Source organism: Apus apus, chromosome 3, assembly GCF_020740795.1.
Source record: "Apus apus isolate bApuApu2 chromosome 3, bApuApu2.pri.cur, whole genome shotgun sequence".
Lineage (NCBI taxonomy): Eukaryota > Metazoa > Chordata > Aves > Apodiformes > Apodidae > Apus > Apus apus.
The window spans coordinates 37318675-37338124 of NC_067284.1; the positions used below are offsets into that span (position 1 = coordinate 37318675).

The 19450-nt window shown below is 39.4% G+C and overlaps 1 protein-coding gene across 2 annotated transcripts; it reads right to left on the bottom strand.

Annotated features, from left to right (window-relative positions):
* Window positions 1–1257: 1257 nt before the first annotated feature.
* On the bottom strand, window positions 1258–18770 carry C3H6orf58 (chromosome 3 C6orf58 homolog). Of its 2 annotated transcripts, XM_051613036.1 has the most exons (7): window positions 18755–18770; window positions 14394–14838; window positions 11174–11260; window positions 7962–8146; window positions 5555–5688; window positions 4199–4437; window positions 1258–1681 (listed from the first exon to the last, which is right to left on the bottom strand). In XM_051613036.1, exons 2-7 carry the CDS (start codon window positions 14758–14760, stop codon window positions 1587–1589), a joined length of 1107 nt encoding a protein of 368 aa, XP_051468996.1. In that variant the 5' UTR covers window positions 14761–14838; window positions 18755–18770; the 3' UTR covers window positions 1258–1586. The 2 variants fall into 2 exon arrangements, with proteins under 2 accessions (XP_051468996.1, XP_051468995.1); XM_051613035.1 differs by lacking the exon at window positions 18755–18770 and having other exon boundaries at window positions 14394–15285.
* Between the last annotated feature and the right edge of the window lie 680 nt (window positions 18771–19450).

A 19450-nucleotide genomic window follows, 5' to 3' on the forward strand; every position in this document is an offset into this window, starting at 1 on the left:
GAGGTGATGTTTCTTCTTCTGCCTGCTGCTTGACGAGCAGCACAAAGGAACACTGAGGGCTTGTGCCCAGTGGGCACAGAACAGGGCCTGGGGTCACCCCACAGCAGCCACAGCTGGCAGCACTCCCCCTCACCATGCTGCTGCCTTGACAGGAGGGTGGAATTGAGGGCAGCCTCAGAATGTGCCTGCTGGAGGGTCCTGGCTGGAAGGGCCCTTGCTCTGCTGGTACTGGAGTTGCAAGAGCTTCTTTCAGTCACTCTGGTGCTGGGGAAAAAGCTGGGAGTCTGAATCTCCCTCCTTAATGTATATGGAAAACCTTTGCCAGTTGTGTGTGTGTCAGGACAATTATCACAACACAGACTGCAAATGACATTTAGCATGTGAGTGCATCACAGGGAAGCCCTGTTCTCCAGCAGGAGAACAAGTGGCTCATGCGTCCCTCCTTCCAAGTGAGGGGTATGGAGCAGAGTTATCAACCGAGATGTTAAATGCCATAGAAGCTGTGGGGAAGACCTAAAAACGTGGCAAAAGCTTCTTTCCGTTGTTTTGAGTTAGAAGTCTAAGGCTTGTGTCATTTTCAAGAATGTTGTTGTGCAAGCTATAATCTGACAAGAAGCGGCAGGGAGTGGCTGTGTTGTCATCCTCTGCTCCCCAACACAGAGAGGTGTCTCTAGTCATGCATTAATTCCCCATATGCATCATCACTCAGAAGACCAGGATCAGCACCTGGGTCTGAGTGTGCCAGGTGCTGGGAGGACACAAAAGGCAAACACATCTCTTCCTCAGTAATCAAATCTAACATATGCTGTGACAAGAAGGGTGAGACATGGGGGACTGGAAAGGCAACCTGTGGCTATACAGACTTCATAACTGCATAAATGCCTATATAGATCAGTGTTTTCTTGAGTTAAGTGAAATGAATCAAACACCAGAAATCTCTGTTGGTTGTGTAAAAAGCTGCTACAGAATAAGCTCATTTGCTTCAGGACTTCTTAGGGCTGGCACACTCTTGCTGCAAAGCAGTACATTGACATGATCCATCTGTACTCAAGTATTTAAAAGCCTGAAAGATTTTCAGTTGACAGCAGTTGGTCTTCGGTGGAAAACTGCTGAGGTACTGAGTTTGGATCAGAACTTCAAATAAAAGTTTCAGATGATCATCTGTTAGACCATCAAAGACCTGAGTAATTATGTATCTGGTGGGATCCCTGTTTACAGAGAAATAATTAGTCTGAAACAGAAAATAATTTGCCTTTATTTAATTTTGTTTCCAATAATTATACCCTACTTATGAAGTCCAAAAAAGGAATAAAGTAAGATTTTCTGTGGGGCATTTTATTTATAAGGAAATGAGTTAAACAAATGAGATAATTTGGAAAATTAGGGATAAATATATTGATTCAATATGTGAGAGATGCACACATGGCTATTCAGGAAATCCTGCTGTAAGAAATTACCAAGATTACCAGACACATATCTGCTAGAAGCTTAAATCAATAGATGTTGGAACTGCTTTTTCTCCAGAAACTGAGTACTGTCAAATCTGCCCCTTTTGAATCATTATATATCCCCATTGGATCAAACTTCTAGCTTGAAATCAAGTCCTCAATCAGTTTTCGGCCTATTTTTCTTCCTTCTTCAGTAGACATAACCTTTCTCCAGAGCTTCAGCAGCAGTCCTCCTTGGAAAGAAACAAAACATAAAGTTGTCAAATTAACATGAAGCACATGCAGATCACTGTGCACAAAGGATGAAGCACACATCTGGCAACATACACCCACCACTCTCCTGTGGACAGTGCAATGTAGAAGAAGCTGGAGCCTGCCAATGGAGTAATACTTGCTTACAACTGTGTAGGAAGCCATCAGCCATTTATTCTACTTAGAAACCTTTGTATCAATAGTCAGCTTAACTTGTTGCCTTGTCACCAGTGGTGCAAGTGAAAATGATTGAAGGTATGTTAAGGCCTTTGTCTGCAATTGCATATTGCTTCATGGCTTCTGAAGAAGTGGCTTGGTAGTTATACTCATGCATATCTTTCTTTTTACTCTAAATCAACCAGGAATTTGCACTTCTGTCAGCTAAGACCTCAAGCTGAAGAAGAAAATTATACTAATACTTTCAATCCAAGCAATGAGAAGGGGCTCTCTAAGAAGTGTGCCTGACCAGTCTGACATTAGGACCAGTTTGTAGGACAGTCATCGCCTGCTCCCAACTCCTCTCAGTGCTGATCTTTATAGCGGATGAAGGGTCCACAGAGAAAATCTGAAGGTAAAAAAAGTCTACTAGAAAACCAAGAGGAGTTCATTCTCCCGTAGAACATGCTTGTATGTAAAACTGACAACAGTGGAGAACTGATTTTGCACAGTATTATACAAGGGACATAAGGAGTTTAGAGGAGAAGCTAGCAAATGGTCTGCTTGCCTGGGAGGACTGCATGAAAGGTGACAGGTTTGAAAAAAGGTCTCAAATGGCAAGGCATCTGCTCTTCTTCTTTTGAATATTGGTGAGGGGCAGAATATAAAATGCAAAACTTCTGACTTTGAGTCAGAGAAGCTCAGCATTAAGTACATGAGTTCATGAACAGAGACGCTTTAGAGGTAGCAGAGCACTCTCTCAATGCAGGTCCCTGCTGTACTGGCAGAGGCAGCTAGAAGAAAATAAAGAGTAATCAGACTCTGAATCAAGAAATCAAATGTCAGTCTGGGTTGGACAGGTACTAAGAGGTACTGAGAACCTCTACCTGCTATTGAAGTTTGCAGCCCCAGAAGATTACTCTACATCTCACAAAATGTATTTAGAAGTTAGAGGTTTGAACCAGTATGCCACATTTTGGCATCTGAGTTTTGTAGCAATAGGATCTAGTGTTTTAGATCCCCACTGGGTCTGTGAATCCTGATCCAAGTCAAAGTTAGTGCAAAACTCCTGATCTCCAAAGCAGTCACCAGGTTGAGTTATCTATCATTTAACTCTCAGCTGAATGCAAATCCCATCCCTTTAAAGCAGAGCCAGGGAAATCTCCAGCCTGCAAAGCCAGGGAATTCAGCTATGGATTTCGTTATGGCTGCATCTGCATGAAACTTCTTTATCCCTTTCTTCCCTTCACCGTGTTCAGTATTCATCTGGTCTGCTGTCCTGGTGCTCTGCTCCCCCTGTGATGCCCTGAAGGTTGTGCTTGTCCTTGCCGTGCCCTCCTCCCCTCCTGGAGGTGGGTCGAGGAAACCTTAACTGTGTCATGGCATAGGATGGAGCTGCTGAAATCCTTATTCAGACTGTGAGGCAACCCTTGTGCTATGTGGAAGGTGTGAGGGAGGCGTTCTGTGATGTGAGGACTTTCTTTTGTAACACTGAATAGCTTCCCTACACAGCCTTTTTCAGCTAGAAACGCGGATAGGGAGAGAATTTTCACTGAACTGAACAGAAGAAGATCACAAATACCATAGCTCTAGATGTTACTTTTACCGTGTATTTTTATATTTTATGTTCATTTAAAGATTTAAAACAACTTTCCTTCTTAAATGACAAGGTAAAAATAATCCAACCCAGCGATACCGACGAAGGAACCGAAACCTCAGGTCATTGTAATTCTGTATCACACCACTGGATGGTGATGCACAACCTACTTAAGTGAAAGCCCAGAATTGTGTAAGGATAGTTTTGCTAGGACAGATGATATTTTGCTAGGACGATCTGAATATTCTCTGCTAGACCAAAGATTGAGACAAAAACCAAAACCAGAACACTTGCGGATACACAAACTCTTGTTCATGATGATTTGTCCATTTTTTGGTAATGATCTCAACTGATTTAATAACTTAATTTACACTTTTTATTATTTCCGATATAACTAGAGAAACACAAAACGGTCTTTGTGTTTTTAAACTTCCTGTGAAAAATAGAGGGGGAAAAAGGGTAATATCATGTGTTTCAACAAATAATGTGTTTCTCTCTTGTGAAATCCTGGCTGCATGTCATCAGCATTATCCCACTGCTTGAGATAACACACACTTGCTGATGTGTTGCTTACTTATGTTTGTATTTTTAGTAGTACTGTAAATTGTTAGTGTCTAGGAAGTGTTGATATTATTGTATACATATTTTTTAAAACCCCACTGTGTTTATAAAGAAAAAGGTAAAGAAAGATATTAAATATATTAAATATCTATGGACTACAAATACTTTTAGGTTGGCCTTGTACCTGTTAATCGATTTGCTTTGTGAAGAGCTCTCAGTGAAAACAGGACTGTATTTTGCTGCGGACTGAAATCACTAATGTCTGGGGGGACATCCCCTTCAACGAGCATCCTTGGGGGCAGGAAAGCCTGGAAGTGGTTTGTGTTCTGTAAATCTGTAGAGAAGTGTGTGGCTGCAATGAAATCTACAGCATTAGCCCAGTCTACACCAAAATTTGCTTCAGGATCAGAGAAGTATTTTAATCTGAAAGAGAAAAAAAAACAAAATGTAACATAACTAAATCCACTGTAGAACATGTTAGTCTATAATTTATCCCAAATGTATTTTGTTCAGTGTGAAATCCTGAGTGGTCTTAGTGCCAAAGTGACTTAAAGTCTCCTTCAGCATTTTACACCTAAGTTATCCTGGCATTGCTGCTCCTGCCCAGTCTAGACACAGCTCCTGACTCTGCCTGAAGCTCCCAGAAAGGAATCAGCATCTCACGTTAAGCCCACAGCTTGCCCACCCATTGCAGCCTGGGCAGCCATCTCTTCCTGGTCATCCTGTGCTTTGAGAGCAGAAGCCTAAAGACTAGAGTCCTGATGCAAGAAAGTTCATGCAGAATTTATTGGGATACTGTCCTGGTTTGATCTAGGATTAAGCCAATTTTCCTTTTATTGATTTTTTCCTTCAGTGAGCTCTCTTTTAACTATCAGAAAGTTTTTGAGCTTATGTTACTGCTGAGACACCAAGGTCACTTTGCTCTGCAGCCTCAGATGCTACAGGGAGCAAAAGTCATATCTGTAACCCTCCTGTAGGGAGGAGTGGACTGGATGGACAGCAAAATTGACCAAAGTATTCCATTCCATAAATATATCTACATAAGCTCAGTGTAAGGTCATGGAACTTCCTTCCTGCTTCTTCCATTCTCTTCTGTCAGTGGCCAGCACCCAGAGAGGACTCCATCTATCCATCACCATTGATCCCTAGGCTTGTGTGTTCCTGACCCTCATAACTTTACCCTCAGCTCCTGTCTGCCCATTTTGGGACTGCTCACACTAAGGAGAGAGCGTGTCCTGGGAGTTGCTGGGGGTGGGGAGGGCAATAGAGGTGTTGCAAATTCCTGAACATACTTCTGTATAATTGTACATATTTTCTTTTGTCATTAGTGTTTAATTAAAGCTGTCTAGTGTAGTTTTCAATCCGGAAAGTCTCTCTCCCTTTATTATCTCTCTCTTTTTCCTACCTGAGGGAGGAAGGGATTCAGAGCATTATTGTTGCTGGTTTAATTGCCGATCCTGAGTAAAGCTGTGTCAGATACTCTCATTTCAAAGAGGCATGCAGGTGGGAAGATCCCCCTGGCCCCTTCTCATCCCAGTACCTGTCCTGGAACTTGGGCAGTGCGTAAGCAATGGACCTGACGTGCGCCCTCCACAGGAGACCAAGGGCTTCATCCATTTCGAAGGACGAGAAGACTGCAGGGCTCATGGCTTTGTGTTCTGTAGACAACAGGTACTACAGCAACAGGGAGGTAAAAAGGCAGAGAAATGAGGGGAGGTTTAAATCAGATTAATTTTTCAGACTTATGCACATACCTCACAAAATAGTATGTTTGCAAGATAAGGGAAATTACTTTTGAGTAGATAGAATGTGTTGCTTTGTAAGTAACTATGATGTCTAACTTAAGGAGAAAAATACGATTAATAGAGATTTATAAAGTGAATAAATACAAATCAAATGGTATAAAAACTGGAAAGATATAGATTTGATGGATGGACCATTCATTGGATAAGGAACTGGCTAGATGGTTGTACTCAAAGACTGGTGATCAACAGCTTGATGTCCAAATGGTGACCTGTGATGAGTGGTGTTCCTCAAGGATCAGTACTTGGACCAGTGCTATTTAACATCTTTGTTGGTGACACAGACAGTGGCACTGAGAGCACCCTCAGCAAGTTTGCTGATGACACCAAAGTGTCTGGTGAGGTTGACAAGCTGGAGGGAAGGGCTGCCATTCAGAGAGACCTTGACAGGTGCAATCTGTGTGAAGTTCAACAAGGCCAAGTGCAAGGTCCTGCACCTGGGTTAGGGCAATCCCAAGCACAAATACAAGGTGGGTGGAGAATGGATCAAAAATAGTCTGGAGGAGAAGGACTTAGGGGTGATGGTGGATGAGAAGCACAACAGGAGCTTGCAATGTGCACTTGAAGCCCAGAAAGGCAACTGTGTCCTGGGCTGCATCAAAAGAAGTGTAGCCAGCAGGTTAAAGGAGCTGATTCTCCCCCTCTTCTCAGCTCTCATGAGGCCCCACCTGGAGTATTATGTCCAATTCCAGAGTCCCAAACATAAGAAGGACATGGAGCTCCTGAAGAAAGTCCAGAGGAGGCCACAAAGATGGTCTGAGGGCTCAAGCACCTCTCCTATTAGGACAGGCTGAGAAAGTTTGGGCTGTTCAGCCTGGAGAAGAGAAGGCTTAGGAGGGACCTCGTAGCGCCCTTCTAATTCCTGCAGGGAGCCTACAGGAAAGCTGGGGAGGGACTTTTTTTGAAGTCTTGTAGTGAGAAGAGGTCATGGATCAAAACTGGAAGAGGGGAGATTTAGGTTAAGGAAGAAATTCTTGGCTGTGAGAATGGTGAGACACTGGAACAGGTTGCCCAGAGAAGTTGTGGAAGCTCCACCCCTGGAAGTGTTCAAGGCCAGGTTGGATGGGGCTCTGAGCAACCTGGTCTAGTGGGAGGTGTTCCTGCCTATTCAGGGGGGTGTGATCTAGATGATCTTAAAGCTCCCTTCCAACCCTAACCAGTCTATGTTTCTATGGAATATCCCCACTGAAGTTAACTGGAGTTGCCGTTCTTTGACTTCAATGGAGTCAACATTTTATCTGCATAATTTAGTCATTCTGTCACAATAATTCAATGAACTTTTGTAGCTGAGTGCCACAGAAGCTTGTTTGAAATATTGGATTCCTTGAAAATCTGTTTAAACTCTTTTGGCCACAACTTCCTAAAGATTTTTTTAAAGTAGGAAAAATTATCCTTAATGGCTATGAGTGTGGCTTTTTGAGGGGTGAATCTTGTATAATAACTTCTGAAACATTGTGAGTAGGAAAAACAATCTTACGAAATCCAGTTTTTCTCTAAAACCTCTACCTTCACTGGCAGTTGACAAGAGGGACTTAGGATTTAAATTTTGTGATCACTATCAATTATTTGACTACCAACAAAAATGTTTCATATAGAGATCTATCTATAAAAATAGTTATTGAACCTACAAAGTAAGAAATATTGTCATCTTTGGGATTGGGGAATAGCTGAATAAGGAGGAAAGAGAATATTGACTTGCATATATGTGTCCTTTGGAATGAAGTTTCAACATTTTCATTTTTTAAGATGTTCAAAGGAATAAATGAACCTTATAAAACCAACACCAGGCCATTTCTCAAGGGTAATGTTCTATCTTGCATGCTTATTTTGCATTGCTAACATAAGCAGTATAGGAATAATACATATATAACTTCTAATAAAATGGTCTCTTGGGAGGGACTCCAAAATACAGAATTATCTTAAAGGAAAGAGAAAACTCATAACCTGTAAAAATCCTGGTCTTCTTATCTCTGACTCACTTTACATAATGATTTTCATTTTTTCTGCATGTTACTTTTATATCAAGCTGTTATTGAAAACAAGCCAAGCTCTCTCAATCTTACAAGTAACAGTAATAGCAGGTTTTGAAAGTAATATTCTATTGTAATTTCCTACCAAACATGAAAAATATGTAAAATTATTTACTTCAAAATAGGCCTTCCACTCATCCATGAGCTTAGGATTGCGAGACCAGCAGTCAGCAGTGCTGTAACAGAAATCAGCTTCTCCCTCCTCTGGTGGCAATATTTCTATCTGGTATTGCAGCTGCCCAAAGAGGCCAGCCTCCACTGCTCCTAGAAAAGGTATGACAGCCAGGTAGTAATTCATACCTGTATCAATAATTAAAAAGAAGAAGGTGTTAACCACAAGCAAAGTAAAAGTTCCTACATAGAAAAATTAACACTCTCCCATACCAAATACAATCATTTCAGATTTCCAGATACAACTGTGATCAGCAGTGTGACATATGTACCAAAATGCACTAATGATTATATCTGTATTGATTTAGATATGATTTATAATATTCATTTTTATATATATAGCATATATATAGCATATATCGCTCCTTTAATAGTCTTGCATGAGCTGACAGTGTGCTGTACTTTTCAGGAAAGGACAAACAACTGGGAAAAGTTAGTTCTTCATAGGTTGTCATGGAAAGTACATCAAAAGTCTCTCAGATATTAGTTTAAAGCTAAGTGCAGAAAGACTAAGGGATACTCCAGCAATCTGTTTTCATTTAAAAACTAAAGCAAAACAAACAAAAAAACAACAATAAAACCAAACCAAACAAACAAAAAAAACCCCCAAACAAACCCAAACAAACAAAAAACCCCAAAAAAACCCCAAACCAAAACCCCTCTTATATGCATTGTAGGCATATAAGAAATGAAAAGTGATATTTTACTGGAAAATAATTATTTTGCTTTTCAAAAAGATTTTACTCACTGAAAACTTCTAGGAAATTACCTCAGTTTTTTGTTTAGATTGATTTTAGGATGGCTTCCTTTGGTCTGGTCCATAAGTTGAAACAGGAAGACCCAGCATGTAGGAAACCCAGTTTCAGTTCTCACCAGTGTTGGACCACATCTCCAATGACAGTGCTCGTAGGGCTATTTGATATTCCTCATTTAAAAGGAGGATTTAAAATTTTCCTCTTAACCGTGTTTTCTTTGTAGAAATACAGTTTAATAGCTTTCATTGAAGAAAAGCCTAGAGACCAGGTGTTCTCTCACCTGGGTAGGTGCTCCTGAGCCATTGCCCTAAGAAGTTGTTTGCTCATACTTGGTCTTAAGGCCATGGCCTGCCTAGGTATTTTGTGCACAGTCCCAGCAGTGAGGACGAAAATAATCAAAACCTGACCACCTACCACTTACCATGTATCCCTGTCCTACTTACAGGAAACCATTATTCCACCTCCTGTATGTGGCTGGGAATGCACAGGAAGCATATGGCCAGTCAGAAGAACAAAGGAAACGTCCCAAGTGAAAAGAAGACAGTGTCACACTGGAAGTCATTGCTAAGCTAGGACTTGCTTCTTGGTCACTATTTCATAAGAAGAATTGAAACCTGGATTTCACATCAGAAAGTGCTCACATTCTTTTAAATGGTCTTGTACACATTACATATTTATACTTGCCTGGGGGACTCTGAGGATAGAAAATAACACAGGAAAGGACTATACTGAATAGTATTCTAGGCAAAAATTATCAAAAGTAATCCAGGATTTTTGGATGTTTTCATTTTTGTGAAAACTGAATGATCTGGACATGTGTTTTGAGAGATATTGAGGAAAGCACTGAAAATAGCAGCAGCACTGACATTGGTAATTCAGATCTTTACACATCTCTCTGTCTTTAGTTTGTTGCCACTTCTTGGGATAACAATAAAATCCCAGATTTTCAGCCTATTGGGACTTCAAAAACAATAATAAAGAGACAGAAATTGTCTAACAGCTCATGTATGCCAGGTCAAAGTATTAACTGAGTTTCAGCTGGGTACTGAACAAGCCTGCTGGATAAATATTTTTAGTGTAATTAAAGTAATTACGTTATTTGGGTATTGTAGACATGAAGTCTACCTTTATTTCATTCTACTGGCCACAGTGAAGTTGTGGAGGTACAATTGAAGGCAGAAAAGTCCTGTCAAATTAGTGTTACTGAGGGTGATGCAAGAACCCAGGTCCTGCACCTGGGTCGGAAAACCCCAGGCACAAATACAGGCTTTGGGGAGAATGACTAGAGAGCAGTCCTGAGGAGAAGGACTTGAGAGCAGTAGTTGGTGAGAAGCTCGACATGAGCAGCCAGTGTGTGCTGGAGCCCAGGGAGCCAAACACATCCTGGGCTGCATCAAAAGTATGGCCAGCAGGGCCAGGGAGTTGGTTCTGTCTCTCTACTCTGCTCTCGTGAGATCCCAGCTGGAATACTCTGTGCAGTTCTGGTTCCCTCAGCACAAGAAATGTATAGACCTGTTGGAGAGGGTCCAGAGAAGGGCCACCAAGATGATCAAAGGTCTGGAGCACCTCTGCTATGAAGACAGCCTAAGAGAATTGGGGCTGTTCAGCCTAGAGAAGAAAACGCTCCAAGAAGACCTTATAGCAGCCTTCCAGTACTTGAAAGGAGCCTAAGGGAAAGCTGAGGAGGAGCTTTTCATCAGAGAAGACAGTGATAGGACAAGGGGTAATGGTTTTAAAATGAGAGAGAGAGGAGATTTAGGTTAGATACTAGAAAGAAATTATTCGCTATAAGGGTGGTGAGGAACTGGAATGGGTTGCCCAGGGAGGTTGTTGATACCCCATTCCTGGAGGTTTTTAAGGCCAGGTTGGATGAGGTTTTGTGCAACTTGGTCTAGTGGCAGGGTTGCCTGCTCATGGCAGGGGGGTTGGAACTTGATGATCTTTAAGGTCCTTTCCAACCTTAATGATTCTAGAATTCAATGATTCTATGAAACATGAAGATTCCTGTTTGACATTCTCACACCAAGTTTTACTTCAAAGTACTATCATCTAAACTGAACAAATCTGCTCTGGAGTAACAGAAAACTGAAATTTCTACAAATGTCTGCCTATATAGATATCTATCATGGTGTTTCCCACATGTTTTTACATGCATTTTTGCAGTGTAAACATTTTTAAGGCTGCAAATGTGCATTTTTTCCCCTTCCTCAAATTAGTTATCAAAGTCAATTCACTTTCATTTATTCACTCACACTTAGGTGTCCTGATGCAAGTTTTTATTGGAGAATTATGGAGTCCTGGAATTACTTAATATCCCAGAAGTCTAAAGGGAAGAAATATTCTTGCCCTCTAGGACACTAATCATATTTTGAAGAAGAACAATGTAATAGTTTGTACTTACAGGACCACCAGCTTCTTACAGATATGCACAAGAGGTCTCCATCTTCATAGCCACAGGGAGTCACATGAGAAGGATCTGCTAATCTGTCTGAATCACATAAAATAATACACCAAATACTTTGCAATCTTTTCCACACAAGAAATCCCACAGAGATAACATATATATATAGTAGCAAAGCATGCAGAATTTTGCTCAGAGAAGCAGAACAATTACTGTTGTTTTGCTTCATAAACTACTGTTCCTAGAGTAGTTGAATTTCTCGGTCCATACTTCAGGCAGTACATAGTAATTTGATTGTATTTTACATGTCAATTTATTCCTCACTGTAAATGTATTCTGAGAATTTATGGAACTGTCTGAAAGTAGGACATAGCAGTGATATTTTTATTGAGATATAAATATACATGCACATATGGACATAGAAACATACACAGATGATGCATAGTTTTCAATACATGCAGGGCTGCTAGTGTAGGAGAGCTGCTTAATGAGGACAATAGCACGAATTAAATGTGCTAGTAATTGGCTCACCTAATTGGGTTGTGTGATATAGAATCCCTTCTAGTTTAATGATGCATACAAACATGGCCTTTCTGTGAAGTTAAGCATGCAAACGTTGCTGTATCTGATTAGAAGGGTTTTCCAGCATCTGTGCTGTAGCAAACATGCAAGACATTTTGCAATTATCTGTGACACATGTAAAGCATATTTTGCTTTAAGCACATGATGTGGAGAAATAGCCTAATTCCTGAAAGCTTAATGTACATATACATTATGTAGTAACTAGTCATGTAGTGAGTCAGGAAGTCTGCTTTAAGAGTAGGATGGGAATTACCATGGTCAGGTCCAATGACTTGAGCTATTCCAGAAGATCTCAAACTCTGTTCAGTAGAGCACTTACCTTTTGATGAGTCAGCTGAGTGCCAACATTGTCATTTCTGTCAGATTAGAACTAAACCTCATTGCATTCTTAAAAAAAAAAAAAAAAAACAACAAAATTTTCTGATGCTTTTGACTTGAGAAGAAGAGATGATGATGAACCATGTGCATACAGATTATCCTACTTATCCTCTCTAGCTGATGGGACAGAGCTTGTGCTTTAGGGCATGCTGGCTGCTCAAGCCTGCATCTTTCACTAGCAGAGCAAGGGGAGCATGAACATGCAGTGGTGAGAAATGCAGTTCAACATATTATTTTTTAATTAAAAATTATACACTGTAGTATTTACAGAAATATTTTTTTAAATATTCTAGTTTGACACAGGACATCAGAAATAGGCAGTGGTAGCTCAGTAACACGCAAAGGGGAAGAATGGGAAGGATAAAAGAAATAATTGCACTTAAGATTTACCAAATATCATTAGCTTAGGTGTTTTGGGAAAATGAAGAGTCTTGAGTAGTATCAGTGAAAATTATAAGATACATCTAAATTACTTGGAGCTGGAAACACTAATCCTACTTCCAGGTTTACACTCCAGGTCTGTCCTCTCTGCTGCCTCCTGTTCCCTGTGTTTAACATGATTGTTACTTCTCTCTTCAGCTCCACCCCAGCTATCTCAGCCTTTGTCTGTACTGACTGTGCTTCCCAGCTATGTGTCATTAGCAACTATGTGCAACCTGATCAGGAAAATTCCTCTGATAGTTTTTGTGGTACGGTTGTTAATGGAAGCTAAGTGCAGTTTTCTCAAGAATGATAATTGAAGAACTCTGAGCACATCCTCCTTTTGGCTGTAAACTTGTCTTAGCAACACACATCACTAAACTCTCCTTTTCGTGTTTACTTATCAAATTTGAAATTCCTCTTCTCGTTCTTATTTTGTAAATTGTCATGAAAAACTTCCATTCTATGCTTTGATTATACAAAGAGAGGAAATGCATCTCTGGACTTTTGTAAAACATCATTTATTCCATAGTAGAAAATATCCAGTTAGTCTGACACAATCTATCTTTGATTCACATAATGTGCATTCTATCTCTTTTTCCGTTTAGCTCCATGCCATTAAATATTCTTTCCTCTATACTTATTCTAATAGTATCTGTTTCTAATGTAAGAAAAATATATGGGTTTGTGTCCTAATCCGATTTTTCTTTCTAAAATATAGGTACAACATTTCCTAAACTTCAGACACATAATGCTATCTGAATCTTTCTTAAAGTTCTTGCTTCTGGATTTGTACTTTTACAGGTCACTTCTTCCAAGGGGGAATGGGAACTATCCAGTTTTGTGTCTCTGTATAGGTAGGTATCTCAGTTTAGCTCCATCTCCCAAGTGGCAATATTTATTTTCAAAATCTCATTTCTATCAACCATGCTGCTTCAATATCATAGTCTCTACTGTAAGTTTAGGCAAATTAGGAATTTTAGGTTTTGACCATGAGTAGATTATTGCAAATATTTGTACCACTCTTATTAAATAATATTTTCCATTGCTCTTTGAAATTTACATAGGACCATGTCAGAAAAAGTATTTTCTCAAGTAATAAAACTTTCATGACCGGACAAAAATTTTGTAGTTTTCATGGATCTGCTGTCCTGCATTATTAATTCAAATCCTTTCACAAGTGTTTCTGTATCTGCTCCCCTGGTTTAGCCAACAAGCAAACAAGAATGAGTGCCCCAGAAAACAACCAGCTTCTGAGGGATGAGTCATTAGAATTTGGACATAATTTAAAACAAAACAAAATGCCCAAAAAATTGAATAAACTTTAAAAAAAACACAACAAAACAAAAAACAAACAAGCAATAAACATATTTAGAAAATAATAAGGCTACTCCTAAACTGATCAAAAATGGTAAATGGAAACAAATTATCAGAGAGAAAGGTGGACTTTTGACTACCTGTATTAGAAATGAAACTCAAACCACCAATATAAATAATGTTAATAACCAAAAAAGCCTATCAGTTAACAACTTAAGATCTGAGCTGCAGAGTACAGGACCTAAAATCTGTCTACTGTAAATTGGAGCAACTAGGAATATCCTTTCAAAGATTTGCAGCTAATTGAAACATTGCCAGTCTAAACCACAGATCTTCTAGATTCTGACCAGCCTTGTGTTTAGCAATGTCTTTTTCTATTAGGAAGTTTAACAGCTATTGCTCAAGAAGGCAATAGTGCTTCCTTCATTCAGGGCTTCTCTTTCAAATTGGCAGCTCAGGGTGACCCAAAGTGGGTGTGTTAAACACTGAACTTGTTCTAGCAAGTTAAAGACGTAGATCATACCTGTACGAAATTGCCACCCGTGCTGCAGTGGTAATCCCCAGAGAATATTGCCAAAATTTTGGGATCCAAAGGCTGTAAAATATTTAGCTGAAGACTTTAGCAAGATCTTATACATTCCCAGTCGTTCTTGATAGTTCCAAGCATTGATGACAATTTTGTTGTCCTTTACTGGGAAATCCAGCAGGCTTTCATGGGCAAGGTCCCACAGGGGGGGGTACACATCTTCAGTGATATCTTTTTCACTCCATGCTGTGGCAGTCAATGGACTCAAGGTAGCAGTCATTAGAAGAACAGCATGTATGCCAAAGTAGGGCCACATTGTGAAGGCTTGTGACCCAGGTGTTTGTTGCTGCAGGGCTTTTATCATGGAAGGAGAGGGCAGGGCAAAAAAGGGTGACTCATTCAGAGGTCTCCATCTCCCTTACCTCTTTCCAGTGACCCTGACCTGGAGTGGTCAGATTAGCAAGATGTGAGTAATAATAATACTTTGTCCTCCCTGTGAGAGCTGGGGAGCAGCAACAGATGTTTAAGAGGAATCAATCTGACCAGGATATGTCCAAATCTGTGCTGCTGATGACACATATTCACCCTCCCAAAAGTCTGAGGTGCTACACTACTGATTGTACAATCATATCATCAACATTTTTGTCCACGGAGATCACCCCAAAACAGACACAGGCAGGGTTAGGTTAGGGCTGAGGTGCTCTGAGAAGGACTCCAGGTGTCAACCAAGGAAAAACAGTGACATGCAGTGGGTGCTGCCATTGGCACCTGTGTCTTTTAGCCTTGGGACAACTGCCTGCAACCTTCAGATTCCGAAGCATTGCAAGTAGCCAAATCAGCCTGGCTGCAGGCCATGCAACACCTGGCTAGCTTTTTTTTTAGTATTTGTTTGTCTTGTGTGAAAATGGCCATTATAAAGACCTAAAGACTTCTACTAAACCTCCATGATCTTGTAGACTTCAAAGAGACCACAAAGGCCATCCCTCCACTGATAAAATCACTGTCTGATTAAGTTACACTCCAACAAAAATGAAACTATCCAGGTACCTTCACCTCACGTACTTCTAGGAATTTATAATCTTAAGCTGCTTTTTCTCAGATAAGCAATGATTACAAAAGAGTACTCAGCAAACAAATTAATAATTTCTTATCTCTGTAGTCTTTCACTTGCATGAGAAAAATTGCAAATGCCCATTTTCTTTGAAGTAAGTCTGTGAGTTTGGATGGTGTTTTGTGTGCTTAAAATACCTTACAGCCAGGAGAAGAGCAAGTCAAAACTGGGTGCAAGCCTTCTACAGTATATTTAAAATAAATGCATCAGTTCAAGATTTTTCCATCTTTACTTATTAAGGAAACTTTCTACTAAATATCTTACTTTTTCAATGGTCACTTTTTTATTTTTGGCTCCATTATTGAGAAAGAAACCCAAAGGCTTTTGAAAAACAATCGAGGTTCAAAAGAGGTTAGCATAGATCTGAGAACACTTCCTAATCGTGCTGCCTCACAGAGGTTTCAAATAATCAAGTTGTTATTTCATTAAGTTTTTAGGATTGGATTTATCTTTGCTAACTATGGGCATTCAAACATTAACCTAGCTATGTAGATTCCCTCAACAGGCAAAGCAGAGAATCGGGCACGTCCAGAACAGAACTAATTTAAAATACACTACTGAAAGATGTATTATTCTTGACTGTCTGTAGAGGGAGTTGAAATTACAAATTTAGTTTTAGATATAGAAAAATACTTTCAGATTGAATAAAAACAATTTTTACATAACAAATTTGGAAATGTTTTCAAATGTACTTGTTTTTCTTGAAAGAAGTTGTTCTACAAAATAATCCTGAGGAGAAATGCCAAGAACTGTGTTGTTTATATATCTATATATAGAATCATAAAATCTGTTGTGGTTGGAAAAGACCTTTAAGATCATCAAGTCTCAGCACTGCTAAGTCCACCACTAAACCACATCCCTAACTACTACATCTACATGTCTTTTAAATATGTCCAGAGATGGTGATTCTGCCACTTCCCTGGGAAGCCTGTTCCAGTGCCTGACAACCCTTCCAGTGAAGACTTTTTTCCTAATATCCGAGCTAAACCTCTCCTGACACAACCTGAGGCAGTTTTGTCTTATCCTATTGGTTGTTACTTGGGAGATGAGACCAACGCCCACCTCAATACAGCCTTTTTCAGGTAGATTTAGAGAGCAATAATGTCTCCCCTCAGCCTTCTTTTCTCCATGCTAAACAGCCCCAGTTCCCTCAGCTTTGTTGCCCTTCTTTGGACAAGCTCCATCACCTCAGTGTCCTTCTTATGGTGAGGTGCCCAGAATTGAACACAGTACTCAAAGTGCAGCCTCACCAGTGCTGAGCACAGGGGCATGATCACCTCCTTATTCCTGCTGGCCACACTATTCCTGATACAAGGCATGATGATATTGGTCTTCTTGCCCACCTGAGCACACTGCTGGCTCATGTTCAGCCAGCTGTCCACCAGCACCCCCAGGGCTTTTTCTTCTGGGCAGTTCTCCAGCCACTCTTCCCCAAGCCTGTAGCTTTGCCTGGGGTTGTTGTGACACAAGTGCAGGACCTGGCACTTGGCCTTGTTGAAACTCATGCAATTGGCCTCAGCCCATCAATCCAGCCTGTCCAGCTCCCTCCTCAGAGCTTTCCTCCCCTCAAGCAGATCCACACTCCAGCCCATATATTAGGTTGTAATTGAAGTAATGAGCAGTGAGATTCACCTTGGAAGCAAGGATGCTGAAAGGTGTTAGCTGGGGCACAAGATGTATGGAGGAAACCTGAGATTCTATTAAATAAAAGCACAAAGGTTATAATTGCGCTAGGGCTGAAATTTTAGTTGGGAAGATGAGAGTGATACATCCTAGTCATGAAGGATGTTCATAATAAAATATTCACATAAACTTTTTTTTAAATTATTATTATGTTATTTATTTAACAGAAGCCATATACTGAATTGGGCATACACAGAGACACCAAAAATATAAAAATTAAATTTTGATTACTTGATAATGAATAATGTTCCAAATTAAATCTGATTACTTCTATTTTAAGAAACAACAGATTCGTAGCTGTGGTGGGATATTTACCATATGCAGTTTTTCTTTCCCAGATGAAGCAATTACATCATCATGAGGCTGGATGAGTGAAACAACTGGCTGCATAAATGGTTATAAAGACAAGTATAAATACAATGTCTCCAGAGTTCCAGTTCTTAATATTAAAAGAAGATTAACTGCCAGCAAGGTAAAAATACTGATTGAGGAGCAAGCCTACACACACGATGTGTGATGGGTACCTGATGCTTTTAGATGTAATCTTTCAGATCAGAGTGCTCCAGAGGAGTACAGGCAATACACAAATTTCCTGAGCAGGTTCACTTACAGGACCAGTGTTAAGGTGTGTATATATATAAAACAAACAAAAAAACCCAAACCCCAAATCCCCTCCATCAGACCTGAAACAAGAAAATTTGAATTAACCTATATTTTTCATTTTCATAATTATATTATGGAGGTGCTATTGCCTTATAGGTTAGTTCAGATGATATAATAACCTTAATGTCTTTTTGTTATCTTCAGCTGAGAAGGAAAAAGTTACACTAATCACAGAGGTAAATATCTGTAATATATAACACCTGCAGACATATGGTCTTCATCATAACCTTGTCAACAACACACACCATAAAATATATCAGCCTTATTTTCATAACATTGTGGAATTCATTCCTTTGATGTAGACCACACAAAACCCCCTCTCTTGTACTTAGAAATTAGTGAAACAAAAATAGATAGATGTATTCCTGAGAGCATTATAGTTGTAAACAATTATCTAATGTAGGAAGATAATAATTTTTTAAGATGACTATTTTGTCTCAAAGAGAGTTCCTCAAATACAGCCCTAAGTCTGCTTACATATTCAAGGAAATCTTTTGGCTGTTTGTATATCACTAGGGAAAGAGCAAACTGCAGAAAAAAAGCACCAGAATTACGTTGTGAATTGGCTCTTTTTCAATCTTTCGTTAATTATGCATCCATTTATAAGACAAATTAACTGAATCTTCAGTTGTATTTTTAGCATGGCATTTTAATTAGTTGAAAATGAGAATAAGTAGGAATAACTAATTAGAAAAAATCAGCATCATGGCAAAGATTCATTAAAAGAGAGGCACAAACATCCAAAGCAGTAAATCTGTAGCTAGATGCTAGTGCCCAGATTAACTGATATGAAGTATATAAAATGACAGCATCAATTAGAAACTTGGACCAAAACAGCTTTTTTGCCATTTGGAAGGAATAAGCAATTAATTCAGAAATTTAAATCAGGAGATATTTTCACCTCTTGAAACTCAGAGACTGCAGAGAAAATTTTCAGAAGACTGTGATCCATCTTCTTCCAGCTGCAGCCATTTTCCCTAGACTGAAAAAATAAAAAGAAGGGGGAGGGGAGAAGCTTCCTTGCAAGAAAGGAAAGGAGAGCTAGCAAAAATGTTTCTCAAAGAAATAAATTAGTCTTTATTGTGTAAGCAGGAAAAATAAATTTTGCTACAAGATAACTCAAAAGAAATGTAATAAAATAAAAGACAGGAGATATAAATCATCCTTATATTTATTGCCTAATTTTGCTTCTGTCATGGGAAAGAATAACACTCTTGTTGTTTCTAATTGATATTCTATGTCAGCGTACCACACAGTAATTTGGTTCTGTTGTTTCAGTCGAAATGACAGAGGGGAGAAGGGTGATTTTCAAGAAAAAAAAAATTTAGCCTTGTTTAGTTAGGTGTGAATAATCTGCTAGAAACAAATTCCAAATCTATTTGATTAAATTAAGATGTATATTTAACATATACTTCCTACACCAAGGCAGTCATCTTTGAAACATAATCATGGTACTATAGACCTAGGAAAGGTATCTGAGGACCAAAAATATACATGGGCAGATATTAAAGGGACAGACATTAGAGGGATGACTGACTATTGACAGATACTTGTACAACAAAGCTAGCATTTTGAAATGAAATCTAATGATAGTATA